This window comes from Astatotilapia calliptera, chromosome 13 (genome assembly GCF_900246225.1).
Source record: "Astatotilapia calliptera chromosome 13, fAstCal1.2, whole genome shotgun sequence".
Classification (NCBI taxonomy): domain Eukaryota; kingdom Metazoa; phylum Chordata; class Actinopteri; order Cichliformes; family Cichlidae; genus Astatotilapia; species Astatotilapia calliptera.
Window position 1 is genome coordinate 30,243,691 of NC_039314.1, and position 14,507 is coordinate 30,258,197.

A 14,507-nucleotide genomic window follows, 5' to 3' on the forward strand; every position below is an offset into this window, starting at 1 on the left:
CAGAAAGAGGTGGAGTTCACGACCATCCAGGTGAGTGCGCAAACCAAACGGGAGCGAGCTGCAGAGAGGGGGCGGGTTTTATCCATCGTTTTGTCTCCACAGGTGAAATCGAACACAAGGGCCATCAGGCTGAGGAGGACGAAGAAGATCGAGGACCCGATCTTATACGAGCAGAAGAAACGGGATGAAGAGGAGAGGAAGAAAGAGGAGGAAGAAAGGAAGAAGAGGAAGGAGGAAAAGAGCAAGAAGAGAGAGGAGGAGGAGGAGTGTGAGAGGGAGCTGGAGCGGAAGAAGAAGGAGGAGGTGGCTGCAGCACTGGCAGCTGCCAAAGACAAGGTGAGGAAAGAGTTGCTCAGGTTGTTAGAGGCGCTGAGTTCAGGCTGCGACGCCACATTTTGCAGCTCTTTTATAGCAAAGAAACCCACAACAGCCAACAGAGGGCGCCCCACGCCAACAGCTCAATAATAATATCATTAGCGTTGCAAAGTAGGCGGGTCCTGAGCGTTCAAGCCACTAATGGTTATTGAATGAAATCAGGGAGTCATGACTCGCCAATCAGAGCTTCTTATTGTCATTTTATTTTTTCATAAAAGTGCATTAAACTGTTTTTTTTTTTGTTTTTTTTTTTGACTGTGTCCGTTTATCTTCACAAAAATATCACGAGCCACAAATATAAAACTCTGAACTGTTTCTGAACGCTCGCTGTCCTGACATTCTGCAGTGGACGCCGCTCGGCTTCACAATGAGAGACCCCGACACGCTGGACGACATCAGCAAGGAGCGATTTGAAGGCACCATCCTCAAATCAATTCCCAGACACCCTCCCAAGACAATAAAGAAGGAGCTCGAGGAGAAAGAGGAGGCGACTGAGGAGGAGCAAGGAGCTGCCGATGCTGGACAGGTACAACTTCAAAAGCTCTGTGGAAACGGCAATTTCCCTGAAAAACGAAAAGAAAACACTCAGTTTGTTGTTTTCTTTCAGGTGCAAATAAAAGTGGAGAAAATGGAGGAGGGAGAGAAGGGAGAGGTGCAGGGAGGACAGGAGGTAACACTGGAGCTGAAGAAGGAGAAGACATATGAGGAGGTAACGAAGGAAAAGCCTCCTGTTGCTGAAGTCAAAACCAAATCGGACGTAGAGGTGGGCCGGCTGGTGATGACCATCGACGGCCAACAGAAACAGCTGACCTTTGGCCCCAAAGACCTCCTGACCACTGCCACCATGCTCGATGGTGACAAGGTGAGGACGCTGGACTTTCTTCTTCTATGTTTCAGACCAGCCGCGTTTATTTGCAAAATAAACGCAAATAAGGTCTCAGAGTTCAGCATCTACAGAACGTTTGCTTCTTTTGAACCTGATCCTGAACTGTGTCTCGCCTGCACAGGTGCGCTTTAACATCGCAACCCATCGGGAGACCAAAGAGGAGCGGGCGACTTGCGTGGAAATTCTCCACGACTCCTTTGAAGAATCTACTGAACAGCGTCAGCACGTAAGACTTGACGTCCGGTTACTCCCAGCCTCAGAGTCAAAAACAGAACAAGGCCTCAGTTTGGTTCTTAGGGTCTGAGTCCAGGTCTCTGTTGCTTTTCCAACCAGGGCATCGTGATCGAGTTCTTGGAGGACTCCGGGCTCATCAAGTGCACTCAGAACCCCCAGCTCTTCTTCCACATGTCTGAGGTGATCGAGAAGAAGAAGCTGGAGTTGAACGAGAAGGTTGAGTTTAGCATCGTCCCGGTGAGTCCCCTTGCTGGGTTCTCGGGGTGGAGGGAAAGGTTACCGGATGTCAGGTAAACTCCAGAGGAGGGTCCAAACATTTCTAAATGGAACTACCACAAGGTGATCTGTGGAGGTCACACAAGCACACAAACTGCTCTTACTGAAAAATAGTTGGCTGCCTTTCCGGTGAATCCCTCATCTCACGGACAGACTCCGCCTCCAGCTGGTCCAGGCTCTTCCTGGAAAGCCTCCGTGGTGTGCCGAGTAGAACGAGGACTACTAGCTGCAGAGGAGGTGGAGTTTATCCAACCAGTGGATCAGGGATCCACTTGAGAGGCAGCTAAATGATATTCCGGAACAACTCGTCAAACTGCTGGCAGAGAAACAAGACAGGAAGTGCTGAGGCTTTCTGGTTGGTAGCAACCGAACTTTTAAAATGAAATGAGGGGAACGTCTTCAAGAACATCTTGTTTTCATCTGTTTAGTCCAGTCTCGGAGTTTTCCTCTGCAGACCTCTCTGTTTTTTCTCTTGATGTTGGTGTTAGATTTAACGCTTCAAGCTCAAACGTGAGGAAATCACGCGTTTGGACGCGCCTGGTGACATTTCCGATTAAAATGATGTTTGTCATTTCTTTCAAGCATGAAACAGCAGACGGGGGAGTCCAGGCCATTAGGATAAAACGTTACACAGAGAGCGTTTTCCTCCCAGTGAGGAAACTTGGTGGTGTCGGTGCAAACAAAGGAAAGGTGAGGATGACCTGATTTATGTTTACATTAGTCCAGTGTGGAGGTGCATGGTGGGCAAACTCTCATTAGTTCTGTTGGTAATTTATGCCATCATTTTTATGGAGTCTTCCAAACTTTCCTTCAAACTGTAAGAAATCTTTTGCGAAGAATGCAAAATCGTCATCATTCTAATGAATTTGTCATAACTCTTTTTTGGCAGATGACCATCAAGCTGACAAAAGCTACCGAAGAGTAAGTTATACATTCAAAATGTTACCACTCTTCATGTAAATACGTTTGGCTCTGAATAAATGCCATATTTCTTTTTGTATCTCGGAAAAGTTGTAAAACTTATTAAGAACAACCTCCCTGTAACTTCCTCAGGAAGGAAAAACCAGAGGCAGAGAAGCTGAAGGCAGTGGTGAAAAATCTCAGAGCACAGGACAGTAAGACTAACAAGAAGGATTACAGCGCCACAAGGCGTAGATACAGCAGGAGTCAGAGCAGGAGTCGGAGCAGAAGTCCCTCCAGAGACCAGTTTGGACGTATCAAAAAGAGATGCAGCTCCAGCGTCGAACGTGAACACCGGAGCAGCAGGCAGAGGCGAAGCCGAGAGAGATTACACAAGCGCACCCGAAGCCGCTCCAAGAGCAGGAGCAGGAGTCGCAGCCGGAGCAAGAGCTCCAGTAGGAGCCGAAGCAGGAGCAGGGAGAGGAGCAAAGACCGGGCCAGCAAGAGAAGGAGTAAAACAAACAGAGACCATGAAGAAAATCACAAGAGGAGGAGGGAACTGAGCCCTCCTCCTAGGCGAGGTGGAATTGTGGATGACGAGCTGGCGAGGAAGAAGCGGGAACTGGAGGAGCTGAATGAAATGATCGCCTACAAAAAGTCGCTGGTGGACCCAAGAGGACTGGAACCTGGACAGAGGACCTGCATTGACTACGACCACGGTAGGATCGCCGTTCCCCTCGCCGAGTACAAACCGGTCCGTTCCATCTTAAAGAAACGACCAGATGGACCAGAATATCTCCACCGTCCTCCTTACGACGATGTTTATTATGACCGCCCATATAGTGCTTACCAAGACAGGTCCTACAGTGACCCGTATGCCACTCGGCCATACGCAGATCAGTATGGTGACCGTCCATACAGTGACCGCTCTTATGAAAGTCACCTCTATAGTGAATCTCCCTATGGTGGCCCGCCATCTACCAGCCGCCGCTACACTGATCGATACGATGTTTATGATGAACCCTACGATGATCGCTACTATGACCCGGCGTATGTGGACCGACCTTACGATCCATATCCCCCAGCCAAACGAAGCCACTCTCCAGAACCTCGTGGCCTCTCGCCCCCTTCTCACGCTGGCAAAGCTCACACAGCTTCGACTCACCCGCCTTTGTCCCATAGTGCTGCCACATCCTCATGCCAGACCTCATTCAGACCCCCTTCGCCCATAGACTCACCTCCTAGAAGCCCTTCTCCCAAACTAAAGGAGAAGAAGTCACGCTTGTCTCCTCCAACTGAGAAACCACCCCTGGACCGTTTCCTTGATATGCTTAACCGAAAGGTGGATGCTGAAAAGAATTTGGGACCAGTTCATGTTAATGATGACCTTCTGCCTCATGAGCGGGCTCTTCAGGATGGTAAGGGTTTCTCTCGAATTGTGGGGCTGGCTCAAGAGCCACCAAGCATTAGTCTAGCCCAAGAAGGGCAAAAGAGACCACCGAGCCCTAAACGTTCCTCTGTTGAGAAAACAAATGAGGATCCAAAGACAGAACCCTATGACAAGATCCAGAGTCTACTTCGTACTATTGGCTTGAAGCTGAGCACAGGAGAGGTCTCTAAACTAGCCAGCCAAGCCCAGGAGAAAGTCTTTAGCCCGAGATCTTCCACGGAGAGAGACACTTCATCGGCTCCACGGGAAGAACTGCGGACAACCAGAACCGGTTCCCTGGAATCGGATCGCATCCATTCCCACTCGCCTGTCAGATCCTCCAGTTTGGAGCCGCTCAGCAGACAGAAAACTAACGTGTCTGAATATGAAGATTTCCTGGACCAGCAAGAGTTAGAAGCATTTAAGAAGGCACAACAGCTACAGAGTCTTACCAAAACGATGGGGAGCACAGCCACCACCACTCCTTCTCCAAAACCCCCTTCTGGGCCTCCACCTGCTCACTACCGACATCCAACACCACCATTCAACTGGCCACTTGGCGTCACCGCTGAGATTTTGCCAACGCAGACGTCCACATCCAGCATGGTCACTCAAACTCCTCCTGCAGCTGGTACACAATTCCAAACACTGGGACAACCTCCTGGACCTCCACCTGGACCCCCTCCACGGCGGCCAGGACAGCCTCCTCCGGGACCGCCTCCTGGACCTCCACCACGACGTCATCCTGGACAGCCTCCTTTCTCTCCACCCTCCAATCAATCAGTCTTGCCTTTTATTGAAGTGCCAGACAAAGCACCTCCCCTTGGGACCACCAGTCCTACACAACCTTTAATCACTACTGTGGTACTACCACCATCACCAACACTGACATCTTCAAGTCCTGTAAGCACTGACCACTCTGCTATCTCTACAACAGTGGCGAGATGCCTGAAGGTCATTGAGACCGTGAAATCTCTAGCTGTTCAGTCACCAGCCAAACCAGTCAAATCTGTCCAGTTCAGTTTACCCACAGAGCCCCCATTAGTAGAGACAGAAGATGACATAAAGCTCAAGCAGAAGGAGAAGGTAGGGTTCGGCACTACTAGACTATCAGATATTTTACTGCACGAGAGATAAAATAAATGTACTACAGAACGTCTGTTTTTTGGATTGGTTCTTTCCTTAGATCGTATGTTTCCAGATAACTTGTGCACTTGAGAGTTAGAAACCCAGGAAATGTTAAAAGAACGATAAGATCAACTGCATCATGGTGGAAGTCTTGACAGAAGGTATTTATATTTATGTTGCAGCTGGATTTGTACAACCAGAGACTTTTGGAAAAGAGAGAACAGGAGTTCAAGGAGATGCTAGCCCGTAAGAAGCAAGGGGAGACCAGTAAGGATGGCTTGCTGATCTCGTCAGGTATCAGAACCTCTGTTTTTAAAATAAGATATTTCATCCTAACTAGAAACCTTTCACTTGCAGGTATTTGAATGACAAATATATTTTCCACTGAATACAATGTATATTATTTTCATGGTTTCTTTTTATTTCACTTGACAGGTACTTTGAGTATTCAAAAAACAAAAAAACAAAAGCAGGTTTTAGTGAGAAGCCCAGCCACGTGGTAAAACATTCAGAAGATAACATCAAGGAAGTATTGCTTTGCTTTCTCTGAAATTGAAAACATGTAACTACCCAAGCCTTGCTAGCCAGGTACGCCCTATTGGAGAGAGACCTATCTATTGCTAAGATACAGTCACGTCTCTTCACCTAGGTGGCCCTGCCATCTTATAGATTCCTACACAGTAGAGTCAGATATATGTGTATGTATATATGTATGTGTGTGTGTATATATATATATATATATATACACACACACACACGCTCCCGTTTACTGAGTCTGGTGGTTCATCCAATGATCGAGAGAAGCCACCAGCTGCCATCTGAATTCCGCAAAATAATGCGTTTGGTCTCTTCCATTGGAATATAGACTTTGTTTTGAGTGTAATTACACTGTATGACCAAACATTCAGTACCAGTCCAGAACCTGACAGTTTTTAGCATCAACCCACATTGATAACTAGACAGGTAGGCAGAGTGATCATGTTTTGGAAAGCTAGCACCATATTCAGCTTAGATTTACTTGCACTCAGTGGTCATTCATACCTACCGTATTTTCACGACCATAAGACGCACTGTACTAAAAGGCGCAGTCTCAGTTATGTGTGCCATTACTGTATTTAACACACACATAAGGCGCACTGGATCATAGGGCGCATACAAGTACCGTATGCGTATTTAAAAATAAAGCGGGAGCAAACCTGAGTTCGGTACCTTACTCACATTTTTATTACCAGTAATCGTCATCATCAACAACACACAAGCATACAAGTGTGCATATTTAAAAATAAAGCAGGAGCAAAACAAAGTTTGGTACTCACATTTTCATCATCAATCAAACCCATCGAAGTCCTCATCCTCTGTGTCTGAACAGCTGCGCTAAATCTCCATCAAACATGCCAGGTTCACTTTCTTCACCGTCAGAGTCAATTTCCGTGTCGTGCGGCTCCTCGGAAACGATGCCTGCTTTTGTGAAAGCTCGAACAACAGTGCCAGCAGACATGTTAGCCCAAGCATCTACAATCCATTGGCAAATTGTGGCGTAACTCGCCCGGCGCTGCCTTCCACTCTTGGTGAAACTGTGGTCTCCATCGGTCATCCATCGCTCCCAGGCCGCTCGCAGCCTTACTTTGAACGGGCGGTTCACACCGATGTGCAGCAGTTGGAGTTCCTTTGTCAGGCCTCCCGGAATGACAGCAAGCTCACAGTTCATTTGCTTCACTAGTTTTTTCACATCGTCTGTGAGATGGACACGCATAGAGTCACAGATTAAGAGCGATGGTGATGCGTGGAAAAACCACCTGGTCTCCTTACATACACCTCCCTCAGCCACTCTTTCATCATTTCCTCATCCATCCAGCCCTTTTCATTTGCCTTAATGATGATTTCTGCTGGAAACTTCTCTTTAGGCAAAGTCTTTCGCTTAAAAATCACCATAGGCGGCAGTTTCTGTCCATTAGCATGGCAGCCAAGCACAACAGTAAAAGAAGACTTTTCGTGCCCCGTTGTGCGTATCGCTACCGTGCTGGTCCCCTTCTTCTCTACAGTGTGACTCACCGGGATGTCAAAAGTGAGCGGGACCTCGTCCATGTTTGTGATGTGGCTGGGCTGGATGTTTTTGTCGCCGATGTGTTTGCTGCAGTAGGAGCGGAAGATGGCCAGCTTTTCCTTATAATCCGCTGGAAGTTGCTGCGCTACCGTAGTCCTGGTCCGGATGGAAAAATGGCACCGTTTCATAAAACGAAAGCACCAAGACGGACCTCCTCGGAAATGTTCAATGTTCATCTCTTCAGCTAGTGAAACTGCTTTTAGCCGAATGGTGACCGTCGAAACGCTTCTCCCGCTCGTTCTTTGCTCGAACCATCAATTCGTTAATCTTAAATTCTCTCGCCGTTGCTCGATTTCCATGTTCCTCCGCATAGCTGATGGCCTTCAGTTTAAACTGTGCTTCGTAAGCGTGTCTCTTTGCCATTTTCAGGGTTGTTAAAACAACGATGTTCCACATAATGCACATACCTGTCCTTTTATACAGGTATGTGCGATTGTCCGGTATATACGATCAACGCCCACACTTCACCCTTTAGCGTTCTCATGGTGTTCTCTACTACGTCCTCCTTACAACACACAGGGCGCACTGCGCTATAGGGCGCGCCGTACTTTTTGAAGAAAATCTAAGACTTTTAAGTGCGCCTTATGGTCGTGAAAATACGGTACATGTAATTCAGAAGGTATAAGATAAGATAAGATAACCTTTATTAGTCCCACACGTGGGAAATTTGTTAGGTCACAGCAGGAAGTGGACAGTGCAAAAGTTATGAGGCAAAAATTAGAATACAATAAGAATAAATACAGTACACAACTGTACAGAATAGAATAAAATAAAATAAATATACAATAAGATAAAAATAGAATACAAATACAAATACTATATACAACTGAGTAAAAATACAACGATGACAGAAAGGATTATTGCACTTAGTATTATTGCACATGTGTGGATGTGTGTGTTTGTTCAGTTAAAGTCTTTATTATGGAGTCTGACAGCAGTGGGGAGGAAAGACCTGCGAAATCTCTCCGTCCCACACCGTGGGTGCCGCAGTCTCCCACTGAAGGAGCTGCTCAGTGCTGTCACAGTCTGCTGCATGGGGTGGGAGATGTTGTCCATCAGGGATGACAGCTTAGCCGCCGTTCTCCTGTCACTCACCACCTCCACTGGGTCCAGAGGGCATCCTAGAACAGAGCTGGCCCTTCGGATCACCCTGTTCAGTCTCTTCCTGTCCCCAGCAGAGATGCTGCCGCCCCAGCAGACCACGCCATAAAAGATAGCAGAAGCCACCACAGAGTCATAGAAGGTCTTCAGGAGTGGGCCCTCCACTCCAAACGACCTGAGTCTCCGCAGCAGGTACAGCCTGCTCTGCCCTTTCCTGTAGAGGGCGTCTGAGTTATGAGTCCAGTCCAGTCTATTGTTCAGATGAACACCAAGGTACCTGTAGCTGTCCACAGGTACCTTGTGGACAGTATATTCTTTTGCTAAATGGTATTTGCTGACTGCTTGTATGCTGGTTTTACCTCTGGGTCGTCCTAAAATAAAGGTCTATAATAATTTTGGATGAAGGATCACATCTCCAATCCAAAGAGGGAATTCCAGGAGACAGCGAAGGCAAATCCTGATTTGAGCCCCAAACAGCCAGTAGATCCTGTATCGGGCCTCTCAGCCTCAACACAGTACCAAATACTGAGAGGTGTACTGAAATTGTGACCACTGAGTGTAAACACTGAACAGCTAGTATAATATCCCATTTCTAAGCTTTGAATGGTTTTATGTTTTTCCTGATACCTGCTTTCATTTAATAAACTCAGTATGTTGATTCAGCTCACCAGGAGGAAGACCATGATAAAGACCATCCCAAAATTCATAGATTGACTCATTCCTATCTATATTTGGTTGCTCTGTCTTATCAAAATCTTGGGTAGCTACTATTCTTTTCTTTATTTAGTCTAAAATTCAAGGTTAAGTAGTCGAGGTCTCAGTCTTATCAGAACTGCCTAGATCCAAGATCTAGGGTTGTATCATAATGAGGGAGCGTCAGTACAGGAATAAGTTCGGCGTACATGAATTAGCGTCGAATGAAGTAGTCCAGCCCCGTACTCTGAGCCCCGTCTGCCCAAATGCATGCAATGCTAAGAGGTTGTCTAGAGCTGTCATTTTGTGTGTAGTTAGCCGTTATACAGCTAATGTTAGGTATATATCAGCCATCTATGCATGTTACTGATATATACTGTCCGAGCTTAAGGATGTCAAAACGGACATTTGACTGAAGTGAGAAAATGTTTCCTGCAGATAGTGTTAGAAACTATGTCAGCTGTAGCTCATTAACGATGACAGTACCTTAAATACAGCAGATCTCAGACTGTGTCCATTTTCGCATTGGAAGTATATTGGAAATGCTAAGCTACAGGTTCTTATGAACTCTGCTCTCTTAAGCCAAAATGTCTCGCGGTCACGAATGCTTTGCCATCTTTTAATGAGCGTTTGTTCCATCTTGAAACAGCTTCTTTTCTGATTGTTTTAAGCGGTAATTATAATTTGGTTGATTATTGCTAACAAGTCCACTTTTCTAGGCATTTAGTCTTTAGTTTTTACATAATTGTTTGCACAAGATTTTTTTGTGTTTGATTTGAAGTTCTTGAGTCCAGTCCTAATGAAATACTCAGGGTAAGTCAAGTTTGCTCATTTCCATTTGCATCGAACTGAAAAGTGTGCAGAAGAAGATCCAGGAGACTACTCGTAATCCGGGCACCAACAAGTAAAGCCTTCCTTATTCATTTACAGTAAAAGGAACTCGGGAATAGTTATTTTTATCCAGCCAGGTTTAATACTTAACTGGAAGAGCTCGTGAATCAGGAAAGCTTCCTTGAGAAGGTTGTTTAATTCCACCGCAGGTAAAAATGTTTGGTTATCTAATATTTTAGAACTAATTTGGTACCTAATGAGAGATAAGAGAGGTTACTCATTAAGGATGTGACTTTTGTTCCAGAGTAGACTTGTTTGGACTGCTAACTACATTATTTCACATCTGCTTGATTTCAATCTTAGATACAAGATTTTGTGTTTTATAGGCTTCTTTGAATGTCACAAAAGAGTAGCAAGTATGATGAAGAGCATTGTGTCCAGATAAATTTGTCCTGTTTCATTTGGAAAATTTACTCCAGGTATATAACGTCCATATTAATCTCATTAGATTACCCATCTTGTTACCATAGGCTTCATTACGCAGGTGTCATTAGCTTGAAGTGGACCTATTCTGCTAATTTCCAGCTCTGTATTTGTATCCTGTGACTAAGTCTTTATACTCGCCTGAAGAGCTCTTGCCTCTTGAAGGCCACCTTATATAAAAGCCACTTTCTCCTGATTGGCTGTCTCTTGAAAGAAGACAAAACATAAAGTGATGGTTCAGTCAGAGTTTTTGGATGACTTTTAGTTAGACTTATAACATTATGTGAAAGTTAGTCACATTTAATAAGAACATCAGTTATATATTCCGATATGGAGTAGCAGAATGGGTCCACTGCCCTCAGTACAAATATTGCTTCTGATCATAGAATACTTTTAAAACTTGTTTAAGGCAGCATAGCATTGTGTTTCAATTTAAGAGATCAATTTAAATCATCCTTTATATAAAATGTGCAAAGTTTTTGTTTTGGGTTTTTTTTTTGGGAGGGGGGTTGTTTAACTTGATTACATGGTTGGGATTGTACCTGTTGGTCTGTGACACTAGTCTCAGCTAGAGATCACCGTTTCTTTGGTAGAGCATCAGTATCATGTAGCACAATCTGATACTCTTATGTTTGAATGTAAAATTAGATTTCAAGAGTTGTAAAACCAATATTTTAAGCCATCCAGCTTTTGTTATATGATAGGGACGTTTTACTTTTCTTGCTTGTCTTACCGGTAATACCAATGTTAGCTCAGAAAGCTAACAGAGAACTCCTTTTGAAGCTGGGACTGACGCACTGCTGATAATCCTGCCTGATGGTCGTATAGATATCTTTATCCGCACCTTTTGGGTTCTGTATTTATTTTCTGTGCCACAAACATGGCCGTGTCACAGGAAGTGGTTGAACTTCAAACCTTTGGACTTCCATCTTCCAAACGGCAGTAGGTCGTCTGTCACAGCTCACACTTTGACGCATTTACATCCAGTGTGACTCCACACACAACAGGTCTCATCTCTGCCTTTAAACATGTGCTCAGGTAACTTCTATTCACGTTGCAGACCTGTGAGGTTTCACAGGTTGGACTTCCAGTTTAGACCAGTTTGGTTTAGATGTCAGTGAAATAATGAGGTCCAATATGGAATTGGGAAATGGAAATGGAGAAAATCTCTCAAATAATCTAACAACAGGGCATAATGTGAACAGAGGGTTATACTAGATAGGCCTACGCCTTGCACTTTCTAAAGATATGACCCACACTTAAATGACTCTTTCTTTGGATCCACCCCCTCACTAACTTCATCTTTGTAGTTTTAAGGTACTCTCAATGACTAAATCCCACACTCTAGTCAAGCTGTTAAATATCCACCAATAGTTTCAGTAGTAATGATCAGATGTAAATGCGTGCCCCGATCATACAAAAAAAATGGACCACTTTAAGGCCATTTTGAAGCCTTGGACACTGCCTGCAGATTCAGCCATTAGTGTTCCATGTGGAGAGAAGAAGAACTTCATACTGGCTGAAATGTGATCTCCAATAGAGATTTCAGCTTTGTTTAAACGTGTCACCATTGGTGGTTGGATTGTAAATGATAAAAAGTTTATGGAAAGAGAATTTTTCTCCCAGATATTGTTTCGGTTACCTGGCTATGACTCGACTGTGCTATAAGCCCTGAAACACTGGCCGTAACCCCCAATGACAGTCAAGCGAGTGTAGTGGGGTTCCACATTCCCATTTGTCTGCCCTCGTTGGGCTTTTTTGAGCTTAAGCTCCATTTCCTTTCCCCACATGAAATATTGGTCTCTGAAGCAACCTCGGAGTAAAACGGCCTTAGAATGAAGCTGATAGTGTTCTTTGTGCATCAGTATTATCTGTAAAAATGAAATGTTTAAGAAATGAGATGTTATTTGGGACTGAGTTATTAGCTAGGGATATAAAAGCTGCTACAGCAACGGTCGCAAACAGCTTTGCATACATTAGATTTTAAAGAGGTTTAAAATAAAAACACAGCAGATTTATTTAATGTCTTGATGGCGAAGGTAGGTAATCATTTTGGTCTCTTGATTAATCAGGCTGATAGTTTTGATTGCTGTAATATAGTCAAAAGTACATTTTTAAAATATAAACATATCAATAAAGTCATGAGTCTGAAGATGTAGATACTAATTTATCACAAACCTGTAAATGGTAGGTTTTCTTTTGGCTTAACACTTAACTTTCCTGAAATGGTAATTATCACTTCAGTAATTTATATAGTCACTGATGTATTGAGCTAGAAAGCTTCAGCAAATACGACAAAGAAAAGGTTTAATAATGCACCAAGTAAGCACAATGAAGCAAAATGGAACCTCATCTACAAATGAAGTTGAGAGGGTGAATATTGCACAGATAATCCTATGTGATGTCACCTGTATTAAGGTTGCTTGTTTCACAAAGGTCGATGGACCTTTAATTCAGCTGTCACCCGTCACAAGTGTCCAAGCACTGCAAATCTCTTCTGGACGTTTTAAAATTATAATTTTGCGCTAATTAAAGTTGACCTGATGCTTTGGTCTAAAAGAACTTTGTGAAACCAGCTTGAAGATGGAGTAGTCTTAGCTTTGGGATTTGATGCTAAATGTGATGTGGGTTCAGCTTGTGAAGATGTTCCATAAGGCTCTGGCACTTACAAGTATATCCTGTTGAAATTTCCAGGTAAACAAGTCAGCAGTGAGCCCAGGAACGTTTGGATCGTCGGTCATTCACTGGTGTATTGGGCCGAGTCACGTGCCAAGTCTCCGGAGGTAGGTATGCAGCTGGGCATGGACCCTGGCAAGGTGACCGTCTGGTGGAAGGGCACCCAGGGCATGACATGGTCTCAGCTGCTGCCGCAGCTCCACCAGCTGAAGGTCACCTGGCCCAACCCAGATGTCCTTATCCTGCACCTGGGGGGGAATGACCTGAGCACCGACAGCCCCACAGACCTGCTAGCCTCCGTCAAGAAGGACTTGACGTCTATGAGGAGCATCTTCCCACAGTGCGTCCTTGTGTGGTCCAATATCCTCCCTCGAAGGGTGTGGCGCCACTCAGTGGACAGCCACGAGGTCGATTTGGTCCGCACTACGGTAAATCGCCGGATCCAAAATATCATCTCAGAGTTGGGTGGCACCTCTCTGACCCACGATAACATCCGCTGTGGCGCAAACACAGGTCTTTACCGGGTCGATGGTGTACACCTTTCCCAAAAGGGCATCGATGTTTTCAATTTGAACCTGCAGGACCTCCTGGAGAAGTGGGAGATGGAGGTGAACGCCGCCTCTGAGAAGAGCTGAGAGGTTTCACATTCATTTCTTTCTTTCTTTTTTTTTTAGGTTTATTTCTGAGGATAGCTAGGCAGTTTTTCACCAACTCTGTATCTGCACAGACCACCTCCTGACTAATGAAACTGTTTTAGCTTACTGTGTAGCATATCTCACATCTTATGGTAATAATAATTCACTGTATTCATGAATGTCAGCTCATTTTCAGCCATTACGACTTAATGTTATGCAGCAGGTATGCAGAGACATTTTTCTCATGCATGGAGCTGTTAAACCTACATTTGATTTAAGCAAAAAGCATGTTCATGATTTAAACTGCTTTGTGTTTGTGTTCTGAAAATGAAATAAACACTGATTCAGTCTGGTCTTTGTGATAAATGTCTCGTCTAAAACAATGATCTGTGAATATGTGGGAGTTGTCAGAAGCTTCGGTGACATCTTCATCCGCAATATTATCAGAGCGGAGGATGGAGAAGAACCATTTTGTTATTAATAATTATGTAGATGAAGGCCGGCATTCACATCTGGTCTTTGATAACTGAGACAGAAATGAAAGGATGCTGATTGTTTCAGTCAGAGAAGCATTAAAGAAACCTGAATCAGAGTATCTGTGTATCTGTCATATAAGTTACTGCTTTGTTCCAAGTGTAAAAAAGCTTTTTTTTCACCTGTTTTTGTTTTGTTTTCTCTTCAATGTCTTTGTTTAAAGGTCAAAGCTGCTCTGAATCAGGTGACTGTGGGCGGGACTTCCTGTGTGAACGGTTGTGG

General features: G+C 44.5%; 1 protein-coding gene across 1 annotated transcript; it reads left to right on the forward strand.

Moving 5' to 3' along the window:
* Positions 1 to 253: 253 nt before the first annotated feature.
* LOC113035533 (serine/arginine repetitive matrix protein 1) lies at positions 254 to 14,103 on the forward strand. Its single transcript, XM_026191164.1, has 10 exons — positions 254 to 336; positions 722 to 901; positions 983 to 1,237; positions 1,383 to 1,487; positions 1,595 to 1,732; positions 2,354 to 2,461; positions 2,661 to 2,692; positions 2,825 to 5,186; positions 5,411 to 5,522; positions 13,135 to 14,103. The coding sequence occupies exons 2-10, from the start codon at positions 743 to 745 to the stop codon at positions 13,749 to 13,751; spliced, it is 3,888 nt and encodes a 1,295-aa protein (XP_026046949.1). The 5' UTR covers positions 254 to 336; positions 722 to 742; the 3' UTR covers positions 13,752 to 14,103.
* Positions 14,104 to 14,507: the final 404 nt, after the last annotated feature.